The 18,085-nt window shown below is 46.2% G+C and overlaps 1 protein-coding gene across 1 annotated transcript in view; it reads right to left on the minus strand.

The window, feature by feature from the left end:
* Window positions 1-1,197: 1,197 nt before the first annotated feature.
* The window catches only part of PATL1 (PAT1 homolog 1, processing body mRNA decay factor), a 28,038-nt gene continuing 11,150 nt past the window's right edge, over window positions 1,198-18,085 (minus strand). The window contains exons 8-19 of the mRNA XM_068988408.1: window positions 17,788-18,008; window positions 15,862-15,951; window positions 13,556-13,736; window positions 12,909-13,032; window positions 11,989-12,086; window positions 11,490-11,549; window positions 10,324-10,472; window positions 8,952-9,111; window positions 5,248-5,403; window positions 3,281-3,372; window positions 3,036-3,185; window positions 1,198-2,721 (exon numbers count right to left, since the gene is read on the minus strand). Of these exons, the coding sequence (XP_068844509.1) occupies window positions 2,700-2,721; window positions 3,036-3,185; window positions 3,281-3,372; window positions 5,248-5,403; window positions 8,952-9,111; window positions 10,324-10,472; window positions 11,490-11,549; window positions 11,989-12,086; window positions 12,909-13,032; window positions 13,556-13,736; window positions 15,862-15,951; window positions 17,788-18,008 (1,503 nt within the window). The 3' untranslated portion in view covers window positions 1,198-2,699. The remainder of the gene's footprint in view (window positions 2,722-3,035; window positions 3,186-3,280; window positions 3,373-5,247; window positions 5,404-8,951; window positions 9,112-10,323; window positions 10,473-11,489; window positions 11,550-11,988; window positions 12,087-12,908; window positions 13,033-13,555; window positions 13,737-15,861; window positions 15,952-17,787; window positions 18,009-18,085) is intronic.

The following is an 18,085-nucleotide window of genomic DNA, read 5'->3' on the forward strand; positions in this document are numbered from 1 at the left end:
AAGTGCTTTCTGATGTAACTAAGCTCTTCAAAAATAGTTATTTCTTCTCAGAATATAAGCAATGCTTGCTCTCTACAGAAGATCTGGAGAAAACTGAAAGCAAAAGGAAGCTCCCCCCAGTCCTGCCACTGAGAGATGCACGTCTTTAGGGGAACACCTGCAGGAGCATTGCTCTCGCTCAGTCGCGTCCAATTCTCTGCGACCCCATGGACTGCAGCCTGCCAGGCTCCTCTGTCCATTGGATTCCCCAGGCAAGAGTACTGGACTGGGTTGCCATGCCCTCCTCCAGGGGATCTTCCCGACCCAGGGATTCAATCTCTATCCCCTGCATCCACTGAGCCACCTGGGAAGCATGTCCTCCCAATTTCTTCCCCATCACATATACAGTTTCATAAGAACTGCATTCCAAGCATATATACTTTCTGCTTTCCCCCACACCAGACCATAAACACTTTTCATGATTAAATATTATACCTGTACCTATCACACAGATTACCCCTTGGCCACTAGTGAGCATTTAGGTTATTTCTAATTTTCCTATTACAAATGATGCTGTGGTAAGTTTGAAATAGCTAACATGAATTTACTACAAAGAATCACCAATTTCTTCTCACCTCTTCTGAGAAGATATAAATGAGAGCTAAGGAAATACTAACCATGAGGCAGCTTAAGTTAAAACTAGGCTTTGTGAAGGTTCTTAACTAAACTCTCAGCTGCCAAGAGACGAGGAAGGTGAGCTGCGGTCTATCCACTGAATTTTCTAATTCTGCTTTGCAGTTAAAAGTTGGGGGGGAGGGGCAGTGACTGTTGAAAGCATCCTAGCTTTTCTTTTTAAAAATATGCATTTATTTGTTTGTGGCACACAGGATTGGACCAGGGATCAAACCCGTTTCCCCTACACTGGAATTGCAGTTTCAGCCACTGAACCATCAGGGGGGGCCCACACCCTAGGTTTTTTAAGGAAAGTTATGTAAACATAAGATCTTTATCTGTCTCCCTTATGCCAAAATAAGAAATAAAAACATCAGGTGATACCATCCTCGCCAATCCCCAGCACCAAGAGGCCTGCTGATCTATCTAAACACGCAAGAAACACGCTAAAAGGCATGTTCAGGAGAAACAAGCAGGAATGTTGGCACATTTTTTTTTCAAGTATACAATTTGTTTTTATTTACAATACCCTATAAAAATGTAAATTTAGAAACTTTTTAATTAATTAAAACCAAACAAAAAAGATAAAAGCACAGAAGAGAAGGGATAATCATCGAGCCTTCACTTGATCGGCTGTGAAGGGAAGGCAGGGGGCGGTGGCAGAGGGGAGGAGGGGGCGCACGGGGCACAGGGGGGAGAAGTACAGGCGGAGAATAGGACAGCCGGTTGGAGCGGAGGGCCTCGCTGCTGTACAATACATTTATGTGCAAAATGTTCACTTGGGTATTAAATACCGGAACCTGCCCCCCTCCCCACTACATTCAGAAAGGCGAGAGCAGCGAGGTGTGCTCAGGACAGGCGGGTGAGATCAATCAGATGCTGTCTGTTCAGGGCTGGCATCACCAGGGACCCAGGCCCTCATCTGGGTGACTGCGGAGTGGTAGAGGGTGGTGACGGGGCCACAGGCGGACACCCCCCCCGCAAATGGACACAGACCCAGGCCCTGGCTGCAGGCGAGACCAAGGGGCTAGGGCAGCGCTTCCGCCTGCCGAGCCGAGGGACCAAGGGGCGGAGCGGCGGCCTGCGCTCCCGTGGGGAGGTGCGGAGGTCCCCCCCAGGACACCAAGTACAGACAGGGAAGGGGACGTCAGAGCATGGCTTACTGCAGCGGTCTCAGGAAGACAGAGCGAGTGCGCTGAAGCTGCGCGGTGGAAGCAGGCTCCAGGCCTGTGCTCCCGCAAGCCTCCGCGCACCTGAAGGCGCGGGCTCAAGCACCCGCGGCCGGAGCGGGACCAAGCCTAACCGTGTGCCGCTTCCACTGCGGCGCACAGAACCGAAGGAAACCCGAGCGGGGAGGAGACAAGAACGGCTCAGCTGAGGGTTGGGCACCGGCCACTGAGCGCGCTGAGCCGATTACATGTGCTGCATACCCTACATTTTATTAGAACAGGTAGAACCCATCAAGTCAGCAGAGGATGGACGAGGAACAGATTAAAAACACATCAGCTGGGTTGTGGTTAGAGAAGGGATGGTGTGCCAACTAAATTTCTCAGTCTAAACTCGTTCTTTAAGGGCCCTCTGGAGACCACATAAACATACGTGTCGGGGTGTGTGTGTGCGCGTATATATTTATATCTCTACTTCATCAGCTCTCCTACAGTCATAGAAATAAGGGGCGATGAGGGAAGGAATTCTGTGGCAGGCTACAACCTACTCTGAGCTGGAGCGGTGGTGGGGGGATGAAGGGAGAGGTGATGTTTGTGTCTCAAGGGCAAAGAAAAGGCAGGATGGAGGAGACTCGAGTAACGTGGGACATGCAGGACTGTCACACAGAAGGTAAAAGACCAGCCGGTGTGAACCCAGCCGCGTTTCACAGAGCAGTGGGCAGTACCTGGCATTCAGAGACAGCCCCCGTGAATGGACTCGGTCCCACCAGACGCTCTGGGGAGTGAGCTACCTTCCCTCCCTCATTTAAAACAACACTCCATTGGCGATGGCAGCAGAGCGGGAGGCAGCCAAGAGGAGGCACAGGACGCGCGTGGAGGCCTTTACCGTATCCCCTGAACTAGCCTACGGCACAAAGAGAGAGAGGAGACCTGTGTGAATGAGTTCAGAGAGCAGTCATCTGCACCAGAACCCAGCCCTGTGTGACCTCTCCTATCGGAACACTGCGAGATCTGGACCCCAGCTGTTGTCCCACTGGGAGGGTTCTGCTGTGGCCACAGTGCTTTACATCCAGCAGACACTCGTGTATTTCACAGAAGTCTTTAATCTCTTCCACTGGATTCATGACGTCTTACGCCCCTCTCACCCCCAACCTCCTCAACGTAACTTCTAAAGTGCCAGCTTCAGTGAGATGTGGAATTCTCCTGTTTCCAACTTACTGCAGTTTTGTCTCCAGCAAGTTCAGTTTCTGTCGGTCAACGTAACGAGAAAAGAGGGATACTAGGTTTGTGGGTATAGAGATTGGCTTGGCCAGGCCCGTCTGGGGAATCCGCAAAAGTTCTCGGGTTGCCACGAACATCACCTCCGTCCTAACAGGGAAAACCGATAAAAATAATAATGTAAGAAAAGGAATGAAAAAGAGGACCTGAAAGAACTTCAAAGAAGAAACACGGCCCAGACTGACCATGGGTTGCTTTGCGCCGATTCTGAAGCGGCGTCTGAGCTCTGTAGGTCTTCCCCGCGGCTCAGGACGAGGAGGAGCAGGGACAGGCCAAACTGTGAGAGGAGACAGAGGGTGTCAGATGCCGCACTGACGGCCAGGGCCAGGGGGTTGAGGGGGCGGCGCTGAATGCAGGCACCCCCCACCGTGCTGCTCTGAGCCCACGCAGAGCCCAGAGGGGTCCCTCCTGACTCGGCAGCTCAGGCTCTCAAGGGCAACGGGAGCCCCGGGCCCCACAGCCCCCAGCTCCCCCATCCCACCCTTTGATGAAAAGCGGACTCTTCCCTGCCACAGGATGGGGGCGGGGGGTAGCGTTTCTCCTATTTACTGGAACAGAGATAGAAGGGAAAGTTACAAGAAGACGAATTTTGATACAGAAAATTAAAGTTTATAGAAAAAAACAAAAACAAAAAAAATAAAACATAGAGTTTGAATTAAGAAAACAGGTGTTAAAGCCCTGTGGGAAAATACACAAAGAAAGGGAAATGGAATGATTAGGCTACGAAGAAAACATTCCCTTAAAAAGTGACATACATATCTGGAAATATAAAGGCTTAGAGGATGCTAATGAGAGTTTGAAAGACGAAAAGAAGAGAGGATGAGCAGATCCATCCGCCGTATCTAGGACTGCTAACACATGAATATTTATTTCACTCCGTGGGCAGGAAGAGCAGGAAACACAGACTCTAAGGGGCCCAAACACGGGCGAGGCCGAGGCTGGACGCACGGGTCACGGCTGCCAGGGCCCAGGAAGGGAAGCGGGCAGGTCCTGGGACTCCAGCCCCCTGTCTGAGTCCACCTCACGGAGGATATCCTCGCCTTTCCACAAAGGTCCCTTCATGTCACTGTCAGAAAAACAGCAGGTCACATCATCTCATCTGCCTTCAGGCTTCTGCACTGCCTTTATCAAAATAAAGCTAGGGGACCGGACAACGTGGAAGGCCCACAACTCCGGGACCCCGTCTCGCGTCCCGAGGCCCCGCCGCCCTCTCCGTCTCCGAGGCGCTCCCTGCCCTTCCAGCCAGGCTCTCCAGGTTTTCAGGTGCAGAAGAGCCCCCCCCGCCCCGGGTCTCCTTGTCCCTCTACTGTAGCGGATGGTCCCGAGTGAGCGTCACTGTGTACCCAGCATTAAACTGCATCATTCACGGCTGCCTGCTCACCTAAGTGATGCCGACATCACCTCCACTTTATAGATCAGGAAACCGGCTCAGCAAAGTGCAATGATCGGTTCACGGTCACAAACCTAGGACGCAGCCGAGGAGGGGTGGAAACCTGCTCTGCCTAAAAGCTCACCGCTCTCCTTCTGTACTGACTCCTGGGAGTCTCTGGACCTTTAATCTGATATAAATGAAATATGAACTGGGATGTCTTGTGACAAAGACCAGTCATTACCTACCTAATCCTCTTTCCTTCTACTAGATCTGACGCCACCCGTGGTGACAATGGCGTGAATTCAGAGATGTTTCCAGCTTTCCCTGCACTCGGGTGTGGCGTGAGACTACGAGCTGGCCGTTGAGATTAAGTAGAAGTCGGTGGTTAGAGCTCCGGGAAGAGGTCCAAGTGAGGAGGCCAGCTCCCCTACACCCTTCAGCCCTTTAAAACCACCACTCCTCCTGGGGCAGAGCAGAGCTCTAAATTCCACACCCACTGAGGACGCAAGCGTGGCAGCCGCTGCTGGGATGGCACAGCAGGGGACCAAAGGAGTCTGCACCCCAACACAAACCGGGTTTTCTCCACGTGAGGTACAGAGCACCCTGTCTTGTGAAAATCACTACCACCTCCAGCTTCTGTCACCACGAGCTTAATGGAGCTCCCGGCTGAGGTTACAGCTGCAACCCCCTCGCCCTCCTGTTTCCCGCCACGATGGCCACAGCAACCACCATTTGTACCAGTACCTCGGACTGAGAAGGCTCGCAGGGCTCAGGGCTCACCTTGTTCTGGAGCACGGCAGAGAGGTGCGGGTTGGACGGAGCTGGGGCCGCTGCACTCTGAGGTAGGTTCATCAGCTGCTGCAGAAGGCTGGTGACGGTCACTGGTGGAAGATGGTAGAGGAGGAGAGAGAAGGGACTCAATAGGCACGGCAGCACCTACCGGAAGACAGAACGGACAGGCCATCACAGTCTGGTAACTGCTGCTTCTGCCACACCCCTGAGTGGGCAGGGACGGAGGGGTGCTCACTGCCCCAGGCAAGATGTAACAAAGGAGCCTAACAAGTCCAGCAGATACTGCCAGCATCTCAGCAGCGGATTCCATGGTAACTGCTGAGAATTTTTTCCACGCGCACAGGAACATCATTACTTGTGATTACTTTTGAACCAAGGGTGCAAAATCACTTCTCAAATACAGAGCAAGATACATGATAGAACATCAGTATTCATTCTACAAATACTCAGATGCTTACAATGTACCAGGCACTATGGGCTAAAAACATAGGATAAACAGGACAGACCCTCAGGGGTCTAAGATACAGAGAAGCCATGAGTTAACTGTCAACTTAATATACTATGAGAAGCACTCTAACATAGGTAAATTCTGAGAGTCAGAGAGTTACTGACAAGTATTTTCAGACTTAATGGTATCTTGATTTATCTTTATAAAAGCTCAATGAGGAAACGGAGAAATGATCAATCAACGTTTATAGATCAGAGATGCTAAGTGATCAGAAACCCAGACTCTGGTCACAAAGCTAGTAGCCAGAACCAGAATTCAAGGCTGTTGGATTCCAGCCTGCTAGTTCACTCCTTCTGCTCTGCCATAAGGCCCAGACTGGGAAATTAAAACACAGGGCTGCTGGTGTAACCAGGCTGTGACACTTCAAGTCGAGGGTGCTTCCAGCACTCAATGACCACAGCATGAAAAATGAAGGCTGGTTCAGCTTTAAGTAGCATTCAAGAATAGAGAGACTCCTTTTCATGGTCGACTCTTCTAAATAAGCAGAGCTTTAAAAATTAAAGCATTCTTGCGTGCGTGCTAAGTCACTTCCGTTGTGTCCAACTCTGTGCGACCCCAGGGACCGTAGCCCACCAGTCCCCTCTGTCCATGGGACTCTCCAGGCAAGAATCCTGGAGTGAGTCGCCGGGCCCTCCTCCAGGGGTCTCCCGACCCCGGGACCGCACCCATGTCTCCTGCGCCTCCTGCACTGGCAGGTGGCTCGTTACCACTAGTTCCGCCTGGGAAGCCCAAAGCATTTTTAAACATACAAAGAAGTACCAACAACAGTATAGTGAAGTCCACGTACCCACAACCAAACTTCAACAATTCAATCAGTAACAGGTTGCCAACCTCATTAAATCTATGTTCTTCCCGTATCACATCATCTTTTTCATAAACAGCAATACTTCACTGCTGTCACAATATTATCGTACCTGCGGAAGTTTAACTCCTTAACGATCATCTAATATCCACTCCAAACTCAAATAAGTCCAACTGGCTCAGAAGTGCCTAGAAGCCAATTTGTTCTGATGGTTCAAACCGGACCCGCGCATTGCATGTGGCTTTAAGGCTTTCAGAATCTGTTAGCAGGTCCTCTCTCACTGGCCCGTCTCCTTTTCTTATGCCATTTGAAGAAACTGGGTCATTTGTCCCATAGTTTGAATCTGGCTAATGGCACCTCTGTGGTATCACTTAAGAATGACCCAATCTTCAGTCTTTCGCCCATAAAAACTGGTAATTAGGATCAGAGGTTTGACTGAACTCAAGTTCAGCAGAGGGGGCAGGGCGGTGCGCAGCAAGACACCCATGGAGAGCTGAGAACTCCCTCCACACAGTGTCAGGAAGCACGCTGCTCCCCTCCATGGGGCTCGAGGTCGTCTGCAGGTTCAGGTGTGGCCAGCCTGCCCCAACCAAAGAAATGAGAAAATCCCCATTCATCTCTGACCTCACGCTTTCAGCTCCAGTAATGGCTGCTGCTCAGACAGACTGTTTTTTCCATTAGGAGCTGTAAAACGGCCATTTTGTCGTTTCTTTGGAATTTATTAGCTGAAATTCTTCTGTAAAGAAGAACTTCCTAATATCAACACTCTAGTCACCTTGACATCTGGCTGTAATGCAGCAGGATAAATGCTTCTTTTCCTTTACTTACCACTTTTCAGAATAATGAGTTGATGGCCAAGCAATCTCTTAAAGTGTTTAGTACATTCTTTTCATATTATGAACTCACGAAACATATCCAATCTACAGCAATGCACTGGTGTTAATTTTTGTTTCTGACACAAATTATCCCATTGTGACCAAAAGGGGGTTCCTTCAAGTTGGTCTGTGCATCTTTCAGGCAGAACCATAGTAATCTTTCAGCTCTCTTGGTTTCTGACACGATACTCCATAATTATCTTGTACATTTTATGCCTCAGACCTGGAACCTGCTATTACCTCAAACAAACAGTATTTACAGATGTGGTCTATTACTCTTTAACACATACAGGTAAAATCTTAGCCTCTAAATTCAACCAAGTTTTCCTCAGTAGCAGGTGAGCTCCACTACAGCAGGCCTCTCTGGGTTTCTAACTCCTAGCACCAAGAATCAGGCGCTATACTTACAGGACCTGACCAGTGCCTGGGACATAGAAGTGCTTAGTAAGTATTTGCTGAGTAAAGAAACTCTTTCAAGTCTATTATTTCAGAAAGAATAATTTTCACATCTTTCGGGTTCATTCTCATAAATGCTATTATTCTGAATCTCATACTTAATGATACTAGCCCTTTGTGCTAACTGTATCAACTTCTTGCTTTGAAGTTCTAATACTATTTCAAATTTTGCTAATCTTTCAAGTATTGTGATAGGAATAAGCAGAGAGCAGTTCTTACAAACTTGATAATCACGTTTCAAATTCTAGCCCATGACTTCCCTAGTGCTCGGCAGTAAAGAACCTGCCTGCTGGTTCAGGAGGCATGGGTTTGACCCCCCGTGTGGGAGGACCCCACGTGCCCTGGAGTCACTAGGCCGGTGCACCCCGACTGCTAAAGCCCACACCCCCGAGAGAGAGAGGCCCGAGCGTGGTAACTGGAGCGGCCCTGCTGGCCGCCACGAGAGGAGCACCCATGAGGCGACAAAGACCCAGCACGGTCAAAAATAAATAAAATCTAAAATACTACTACGAACAGTAAAGAAAATAGAACCCACAAATTCTAGCCCAGTTTAAACTGCTTAAAAGCACTGGCCCAATTCCTGTGGGACACCACTGAAGTAAGCGTACAGGTCAGTGTTAAGCCACTAATAACAGCCCATGAATGATACTTTATATCCAATAAGGTAAGCAAGATCATGAACTGCAAATAGTGAGCAGTCAGACCCAGCTGGGGGCCTGATCTTCTCTCTGTAAATGCAGATTCAGCAAGTCTGGGGTAGGGCTGAACTATTTGCTTCCAAAGCAGTTCTAATACAGATCACAGCTTAACAACTGTGACACGTAAGACGGAATTACTGCTTTCCTCATGTTTAGGGACATGGTCTGTTGGATAAAGAAGTAGCATTAAAAACATAGGTTTGGAGTCAAGGTTTTGCTTTAAATACTCATTGAGCCAAAGATTAGGTAAAAGAACACAAAAGGGAAAAGGGGGGGAAATAAGAAGTTTGGCTTCTGGAAATCTTATCCACTGTGAAGACCCAAGGGAAAGAGGACCCCACATGGCGGGCCACCTCATCCTGTGCGTCCTTCTTGATGAGGAAAGGCAGGTTCCTGGCTGCTGTCATGAGAATGTCAGCTGCTTGCTCTGTGGAGAGGAAAGGCAGGACCCGGGCCACCATCCTCTTCCCCTTTCGGATGCACATGATCTGCACAAAGTGGTCGTCACTCGGGCTGCGGGGAAGAAAAGGCCAGCTCGGGTCAGCAACAGCAACGCAGAAACCCCCTTTCTCCTCCTACATGTTGCCAGATGAACACACTGCATTCATGTGCACCCTGCAATGATCTGCACTACAAAACAGTGAGAGTTACTTTACCAACTCTCAACAAATAAATAAAAAGTAAATTCTTTGAGTTTCATGAGTATTGAAAATCATTTCAAAAATTGTACATTAAAAAAACTAATCTAACTATAGGCACTGATTTCTTTTATTAACTTTCAAGTAACGACACAAATGACATGGTTAAAACAGCAAAATCTGAAAATATACATGTATTAATAATAATATTCATAATCTCAGAGATAATTCACTAGTGCTATCATTTTGAAGGCATTTTTGCTGTGTATTATATATTTTTATCTTTCATTTTTAAAAAAGGGGGATCCATATAATTTATATGGCTTGTTACTTTTTTCACTCGAAAACTTATGAACACTTTTCCAAGGCAATACATAATACTTTACAGATTTTACTGGCTACTTAACAGTCCAATCTACAGAGAAACCCAGATTTATTCAACCAAGCTCCCTGTCAGTCCAACTCCGGAAAAGATGTGCTAAAAAGAAGGTCCTTTTCAAAAAGAACCATCAACTCTCTAGAATGGGCAAAGACAAAGGGAGCGTCCTCTTGCATTCATCAATAAATCTTGTGATTTCTGGAACATTTACCATTAGCAAGATTCTGTTCCAGATACTGGGTGGGAGAGAGATGACAGAGAGACAGAGAAATTATACTAAGAAGCTTAGTCTTCACTGGAAGACTGACTGGCTTCCACAGCAAATAAGAACTGTACGGCAATCCCAGGAAAGCATGAATGTTTACACTTTCCATCTTAGTAGGAAAGAAAATACATAAAGATTACACGGTTGAACATTAGTAAGCATAAACTAGATACCATCTACAAGCTCAACAAAAGAAACTAAACGTTCCCCACTGTCTCCAGCGCCCAGCACTGTCCCTAACAGGTATTGAAGAGGTACTTGCTAAATGAATGAATTCAAGATACATAGATTTCCACCCCCCACCCCCCCAGGCTCAAAAGGATTCTAAAATGTTTTATATGGAGTGAGCTTACTGAAATGGTAAGGAAGGGTAAGGGTAGGATATATAAAACTCAAAGGAATCTAGCGAGACTAATGTTTTCACCAAAGGACACAATTCTCACCTCTCCTGTCCAGGCAATTTCCCCCTTAAGTTGTCGTACATGCAACAAATTTTGTGCTTTCTTTCATCCATCAGGGCAGGTCGCTCTTCTTCCAGACTTAGGAGGTAACGCCTTTCGTAATCCTCCACATCAAGCAGTAAACTGTAGGTCTAAGGGAGAGACAAAGCGGGCCTCAGCAAACTCAGCATGAGGTGCACAACGTGGCCGTCCAGGACTAGCAGACAACGTAAGAGTGGAAGCTCACAGAAGTAAGAGAGAGGAAAACCTGCTCGCTTAAACCCAGAGAAACAGTGTCAAACAACTTAGAAAGAAAGCACCCTTCAGGAATCGTTCCCTGCCCCTTCTTGACCACTAATCCAGCAGGCGATGGTAGTGACACGATTATCCACTTTCCAAAGTTTCCAGCAGCAGCCCTGTTAGTAATGTGAGCAACGCGTGCCACTGCGTCCCGTGATGCCTCTATCCGTGAAAACGAAACAGCTGACGACTGTAGGGTCCCAGGCCCCGCTCTAAGCACTGTGCAAATACTCATGGAATACTCACCACAGCCCAGTGAGAGGAGACTCTCACCACTTTCATTCTCAAAGATTAAGAAACCAAAGACGGCACAGAAAGGTTAAATGACTTGCCTCAAGTCACAGACTTGGTGAGAAATGATCTGGAGCCTGTTCTCAGAGTCTGTGCTCTTAACGCCTATACTCTATGCCCCACAACATGGTGTTTTATGGTTCAACACTAACTGCCTACTACTGATTTTCCTTAGAGCCCAGGACAGTGCCCAACACCCAGGGAATGGTCAATAAACATATGGGAACTGACTGAACAGACAATCCATTCACAGGCAGAACAGTGTAATTTTTCTTTTCATTTTCTTAAAAAGATGCCCTGCCCTAAAACACTCAGCCACTAACTGAACAAGCCTGGACAAAACCCCAGGACTTCTGATTGTAACTGCAGTGCTCTTTCCACGAGGCCACAGGCAAGGTAAACCACACTCCTTTCCAGCATGCCCTGTACACAATAGGCACTTTACACAAACATGTACATTAGTTAAAATCACAGGACACTAGCCGACTGTTTACTTTCCCACGTGTTGTGTACACATACATTTCACAGTCTGCTAAATTGAAACTAACTACAGCAACTTTAGCAATTCTAAAACTTACTTTCTCAATTATGAAAAGGGTTTTTCGTCTTTTGTCCCGAACCTGTTTTTCTTTTGTCTCCTAAAAAAAAGAAAAGACTTTTCAATATGAACTCTTTAACGATGTTAAGAATTATTTACTGCTGGTAAATTCCATAGGTAATCCTATTTGCGACAGTACTGTGGGGATTAATAATCAAGCAGAAGTAATGGGGGCAAAGGTCACAGAGCTGACTGAAGGGCCCCCACATGAGCTAGTAACTAAGTCCACAGAGGAGCAAAAGGTACTGGAGAGTGCAACGGAAGATGAGGGCGTCATAGGGAAATCTTAAACACACAGAAAATGATGGTTTTAAAAACTGGAACAAACAGCTAATGCTGTTTGTGGCCAGGGTTACCCAGTTCAAAGGCTCCTGCCACCCCAGGTCCTGCCTGGCTGCCTTGGGATTCCAACCCAGGGACCGTCAAAGAAGCAGTGCTGACCCAGACTTCCTTAAACACACAATTCTGTGGCCACTTACATCATCCTCACTCCGAGACGTCACAACAGCATCAATCATTTTTCGGGGATTATTCACACTAGAGACAGTGAGCTTTCCCAAAGAGCCCTCAAACTGCACTGCAAGGACAAAAAGTTGCCAACAAGTAAAAACCCAGCAACACAGGCAGACAGCATTCAACGAAGATCATCACAGTCTCTCTTTTCTGGCCCCACTGCATGGCCTGCTGTTGTTTAGTTGCTGAGTCGTGTCCGACTCTTTGTGGCCCTATGGACTGCAGCCCGCCAGGCTCCTCTGTCCGTGCGATTTCCCAAACAAGAATACTGAAGCAGGTTGCCACTTTCTTCTCCAGGGGATCTTCCTGACCCAGGGATTGAACCCGCGTCTCCTCTGTCCCTTGCACGGTAGGTGGGTTCTCTGCTGCTGAGCCTCCAGGGAAGCCCCGCTGTGTTCCATGTGGGGACTTTAGTTCCCCTGACCAGGGATGGAACTCAAGCCCCCTGCAGTGGAAGCACAGTCTTAACCACTAGACTGCCAGGAGGTCCTATGTTCTCTAGTCTCTACTCCAGACCTAAAAATTCACTACAAAAATCCATGTATTATCTAAGGCAATCTCTTATCAAAATCTATCCTTTTCCATTTTTTTTTGGTTGTAATAATAAAAAGTCTGAAGTATCTTCCCCTTTATCTATTTTATGGATACTAGAAATTATAACATTTTAAAAAGTCATGGAATCTCAAGCAGAAATGGACTTAAAAGGTCATCTGTCAAACTATCCAGTCCGCGCTTGAGTAAGTGGGCCTCCACATCTGTCAGGGACAGCGGTGCCGTGTGCATCAGTCTCACACGTCCCCGTCCCGTCATCCACACAGCTGCGGCTGCTGTCCCGCCAGCAGCACAGCGCGTCTCTCGGCCATGGGCATGGGGACGGCGGCCTCACCTGGCTTGTAGGTGTGCTCCAGCCTGGCCACCTGGGGCGTGATGAGCTTGGTGCGCTCCTTTCTTGGGCCGTCACCGTGCACTTCTTCAGCAGCTGACAGCTTCTCCAGTTTTTCAAAGTAATTCTGCCATGTGAGAAGAGGATTGGCCGCTCTCTATCATGGAGCGACTTACACCAGTGGCGGCACCGCTGCTCACGCTCTATACGTACTGGCTCTTAACTTTTATCAGATTGTGAAGAATTTACTTTATCAAAAAATCCCAGCCTTCAAAATTAGCATCAATGGAAACATCATTAGACTGCCAAAATTCTTAATTTTAAGAACCAGATTATTGATGCCAAAAAGATTTGAAAATATTGGTTTCAGAGTCTCTACAGTTTAGAAAAGGCATATATGCAAACCTTTCAGTGAATATTGTGAGAGATTCTTCAGCTTGAAAAACGGGACAAAATTCTTACCCACTTGAAGACTACCTCAGAAGAAAATTATACCAATATTTAAATGAGTACCTTCACCAGGGTAAGCGACTAAGCTTACCTTTCAAACTGGCTCAGAGTGCATACCTGGTAATAAGAATCATCCAGGTAGGGGTCAGTGCTCATGCCTGGTAACAGAAGTCATCCGGGCACTGGCCCAGAGCGCGCACCTGGTAGTAGAAGTCGTCCAGGTAGGGGTCAGTGCTCTGCAGCTGCATCATCTGAATCTTAGAGACCCAGTCTTTCTCTCGCTGCAGCATGAGGTTGGCATATGGGTCCTTCCGGATATGATCCTGATGACTGCTCCGGTGACTCCCTCTGTCTCCTGCACCGTTGAGAGTCCGATGCTGACTGGAAAGGAAATACAGGTCACATGCACTTCGAGTGGACACATGAATTACGCCTTATAACAATACTGGCGTAAACCAGGCCAACTGAAAAAAAAAAAAATCCCCTTTGCTTTTATTAAAAGAGGAGTGAAAAAGAATAGAATTTTAACAAAATTTGAGAGGAAGGAGCTATGCAATACCTAATCAGAGGACTAAACTAAAATCTGGGTGCCTTACCATAAGCTAAGCACCTTCTCCTATGGACTTGTGTATAAGCCCCATAATAACCCTATGAGGTCCGTAAGTTTATTTTCCCCACTTAAGACAACAAACTGAGCTCAGAAGAGATCAGGTAACTTGCCCAAAGCAGTACGCCTGGCAGCAGTGAGAGGTGTGATCACAGGCCAACTTGACTCCAAGTCTACATACTTTTAAAAAACTTGTTGAAAATTATGATATACTTTAAACACATAGAAAGGTCCAGCAAACATTATCCAAAAATCCATTTACTCACCATTTGGACTAAATGAAAAAATTATTTGGTCAAATTTGTTTCAGATTTTTAAAAAGTAAAATATTAAACTAACACAGTGCTACGCTTACAGTTGAGGGGCCACCTACAGCCCTCAAGATCAGTTTCCAGCTCCCCTTCCTTCCTATAGGAACCACTATCCTGACTTTGATACATATCCTTCATGAAATATTTTTATACTTTTATTACTTGTACACCTACCTTTTATTACTTTTATTACTTGTATGTCTACCTTTAAATATCATACAGTAGTATTCCATTTTACATAAATGGTATTAGGCATAAAATTCTGCTCCTTGATTCTTATTCAATATTATGTGTTTCACACTTGTCCACATTGATAATATACCCCCCAGGTATATTCTGAAAAGTAAAACTGCTAGGATTCAATGTATCTACATTATAAGTCTTATTGTTTATTGCCAAATTCTCTCTCCAAAGGCTATATATATTCCATTCCTGCTAACAACGACAGTGTTGAGACACTTCATGTTTTGCTGTCTCAGGATATAAAACGGTTATCTAATTTCAATCTGCACTCTTCTCATTACAAGTGAGCCTGAAAATCTTTGTGTTTTTATGAGCCATGTAGGTTTCCTCTATTGAAAGACTGCATGCTTGTGTCTGATGCCTTTTATTACATAGAAGTTTAATATATTTTTACAATTTCATAAAAAATATTTGTAAACAACTTTACAAATAACTGCTGCTAACTGCTGTACAAAGAAATGTACAATTTAATGTATACAAATTGGTAAGTCTGGACAAATGCAAACACTTGTCATGCCATCAGCATAAAAAAGGCACTAGACATATACACCCACTCCTTGGGTCCCTTTTGGGGGGCTTGAGGGTGGGGTAAGATACTTAACATGAGATCTACCCTTTCAAATTCTGAAATGCACAATACCATAATGTCAACTGCAGGCCTGAGAAGCTTTGTATTTTAACAGTCAATGTATTATTAATCTTTTCCTTTATGGTTTGTATTTTTTGTGTCTTAAAGGCCCATACTAGTTTTTTACCTCTGCAAAGAATATTCCAGAATTTTTTTTTTGAAAGAAAAAGGAAATTACACACAAAGAACCATGTATAAGAATGATGACAAAATATAAGCTCCATGAAAGCAAGGGCGTGTTATGTCTTGTTCTTCTTTCAATCTCCCAAACTGACCACAGTAGCTAGTACACAGCTGGGGCCACATATATAAATATATATTTGAATGAGGATTAAACAGAGGCAAAAACAAAGTGACTGTCGGCTTACATAAGACCCAAATGTAATGCTAGAGACTATACTTCAAGATTACCTCTGAGCCGAGACGGTACACAAAACGCAGTCAGAAGTAAGGGAAGAACTTGGTAAGGAGTGAGTGGAATATGCTGACCACCCCCACCCCAGATCTAAACAGCATTTCAGAATCATATTAACTTGGAAATAAGTTGATAAGCTCTAGTCATTCAAAGCTTGTCCATTACATAAACTAGCACGTATGATCTGACTTAGCCAGTTGAAATAAGCTCAATATTGATTAAATTTACTTAAAAAGTAAGCTAAATCAGGCAAAAATGAAACCTAGATTAAGAAACCACAAAAGAGGAGGTTAAGTACATACTTTCTATTCTGTTGCTGCCTCTGATGCAAGAGTCGACGGTGCTGTGGATGAAGATGGGTTGTGTCTGGTCTAAACACTGGGGTCTGCGATCTAAGAAAAAGGGAAAGATGTTTAGCTCTGTCCTTTTGATGACCTGAAGCTTTAAAGAATGTGATCAATACCGGATAACTTCACACAGGTTCACCCAAGAGAATGTTGGTGTCTACTCTAAGAAGATCTTTCAGAAGGAAGACACAGCTGTATTTTCATGTCTTCCATGAAAGACAATTCTCAACTCCTAAGAAGACAATCATAAAATCTGAGTGAATCAGCAGTAAGCTAGTTTAATTCTCTTTGCTCCTAGCTGTTAAGGAGAAGTCTCTAACTAAATTTAATGTACTCAAATTCACATTTGGAAATCATCCTGAAAATACACGTGACGGTTAATTTAATATGCTGATTGCCTAAGACACCCAGTTGTTTGGACACTCATCTAGATATTGCTGTGATGGTGTTTTATAGATGCTATTAACATTTACAATTAACTTTAAGAAATAGAAAGATGGCCCTAGATAATGTGGGTGGGACTTGCCTATCAGTTGAAGGCCCTAAAAGGAAAACCAGTTTCCCAGAGAAGGGATTTTGCCTCAAGACTGGAATACGGGAAGGCCTGATTGCATTTCCAGCCTGCTCACCTGCCCTACAAATTCAGACCTCAGGCTGCAACCACAACTTCCAACAGAATGTCCAGCTTGCTGGCCTGCCCTACAGATTCTGGACTTCCTAGCCCCACATTCATGTAAGCCAATGCCTTAAAGTAAATCTCTTATTTACCTATATGCTATTGGTTCTGCTTCTCAGGAGAACCCTGAGACAATGTGATATATAATAAAACACAATTTCACTGAAGCAGGAACTTAAACCTCTATCGTAAAATCCCAGTGGAAGCAAGCAAGTAGCTAAGCACTGAGATTAGCTGACAACTCAGCATCTTTATCTCTGTTCCTCTTTTTTTTTGGTTGCACAATGTAGCTTGCTGGGTCTCAGCTCCCCTGACTGAACCTGGGCCATGGCAGTGAAAGCACTGAGTCCTAACCATGGGACCGTCAGGGACTGCCCTCTCTGTTCCTCAGTGTAAGATAACTCTTGTTAGATGAGAAGCACTTGGCGCATGTATGTGTGTGTGTCAAATGGATATGTGAGACAAGAAACTTTAGAAGAAATAAAAAGGTGACTGCTGCTGCTAAGTCGCTTCAGTCGTGTCTGACTCTGTGCGACCCCATAGCTGGCAGCCCACCAGGCTCCCCGTCCCTGGGATTCTCCAGGCAAGAACACTGGAGTGGGTTGCCGTTTCCTCCTCCAATGCATGAAAGTGAAAAGTGAAAGTGAGGTCGCTCAGTCGTGCCCGACTCTTCGAGTCTTCCAGGCTCCTCCGTCCATGGGATTCTCCAGGCAAGAGTACTGGAGTGGGGTGCCATTGCCTTCTCCAGAAAAAGGTGATTATTAATGTGCAAATGTAAGTAGGAAGCATCTTGTTGTTTAGTTGCTAAGTTGTGCCCTACTCTTTGTGACCCCAAGGACTATAGCCCATCAGGCTCCTCTGTCCATGGGATTTCCCAGGCAAGAATCCTGGAGGGGGTCGCCATCTCCTTCTCCAGGGGACCTTCCCGACCCAGGGATGGAACCCAAGGCTCAGCACTGGCAGGCAGCTCTTTATCACTGAGCCACCTGGGAGGCCCAGGAAGCACATGACTGGAAGGAAATGGGATTCACATGAAACCTTGGAGACCATCCAACATTTCTGTGTTTGCCAACTTGAGGATCAAATAACATCACAAAATACATCATTTGAAAATAGCAAGGAGACTGCTTGCCTTCTATCACTAAATGTCAACAATCAAGTGACTCAGTGGACAAGGGACAGACAGTCGCACTTTCTCTGTATACCTTAGATTCTGCAGGTGGGGTCCTGGGCCAGGGGGGTGCTGCTGTGGAGGTGGTGGTGTAGCAGTGGGTGGGGCACTGAAGAAGGCGCGGAAGCCTGGCGCAGGGGGGAGCATCTGCCCAACTCGCCCTTGCAACAGCTTGGGATTCATGGCGGCAAGTGGGCTGCCCACGAATCCAGGGACCCGTGCAAACTGGCTGGGAGACATCCGTCCAGGCTGTAGCTGCAAAAACAAGATCTTGGATTTAGCTGATTGGCAGGTCCCCTTACTTTCATCCACAGAACAGTGAATACTGTTTC

This window comes from Capricornis sumatraensis, chromosome 16 (assembly GCF_032405125.1).
Source record: "Capricornis sumatraensis isolate serow.1 chromosome 16, serow.2, whole genome shotgun sequence".
NCBI lineage: Eukaryota > Metazoa > Chordata > Mammalia > Artiodactyla > Bovidae > Capricornis > Capricornis sumatraensis.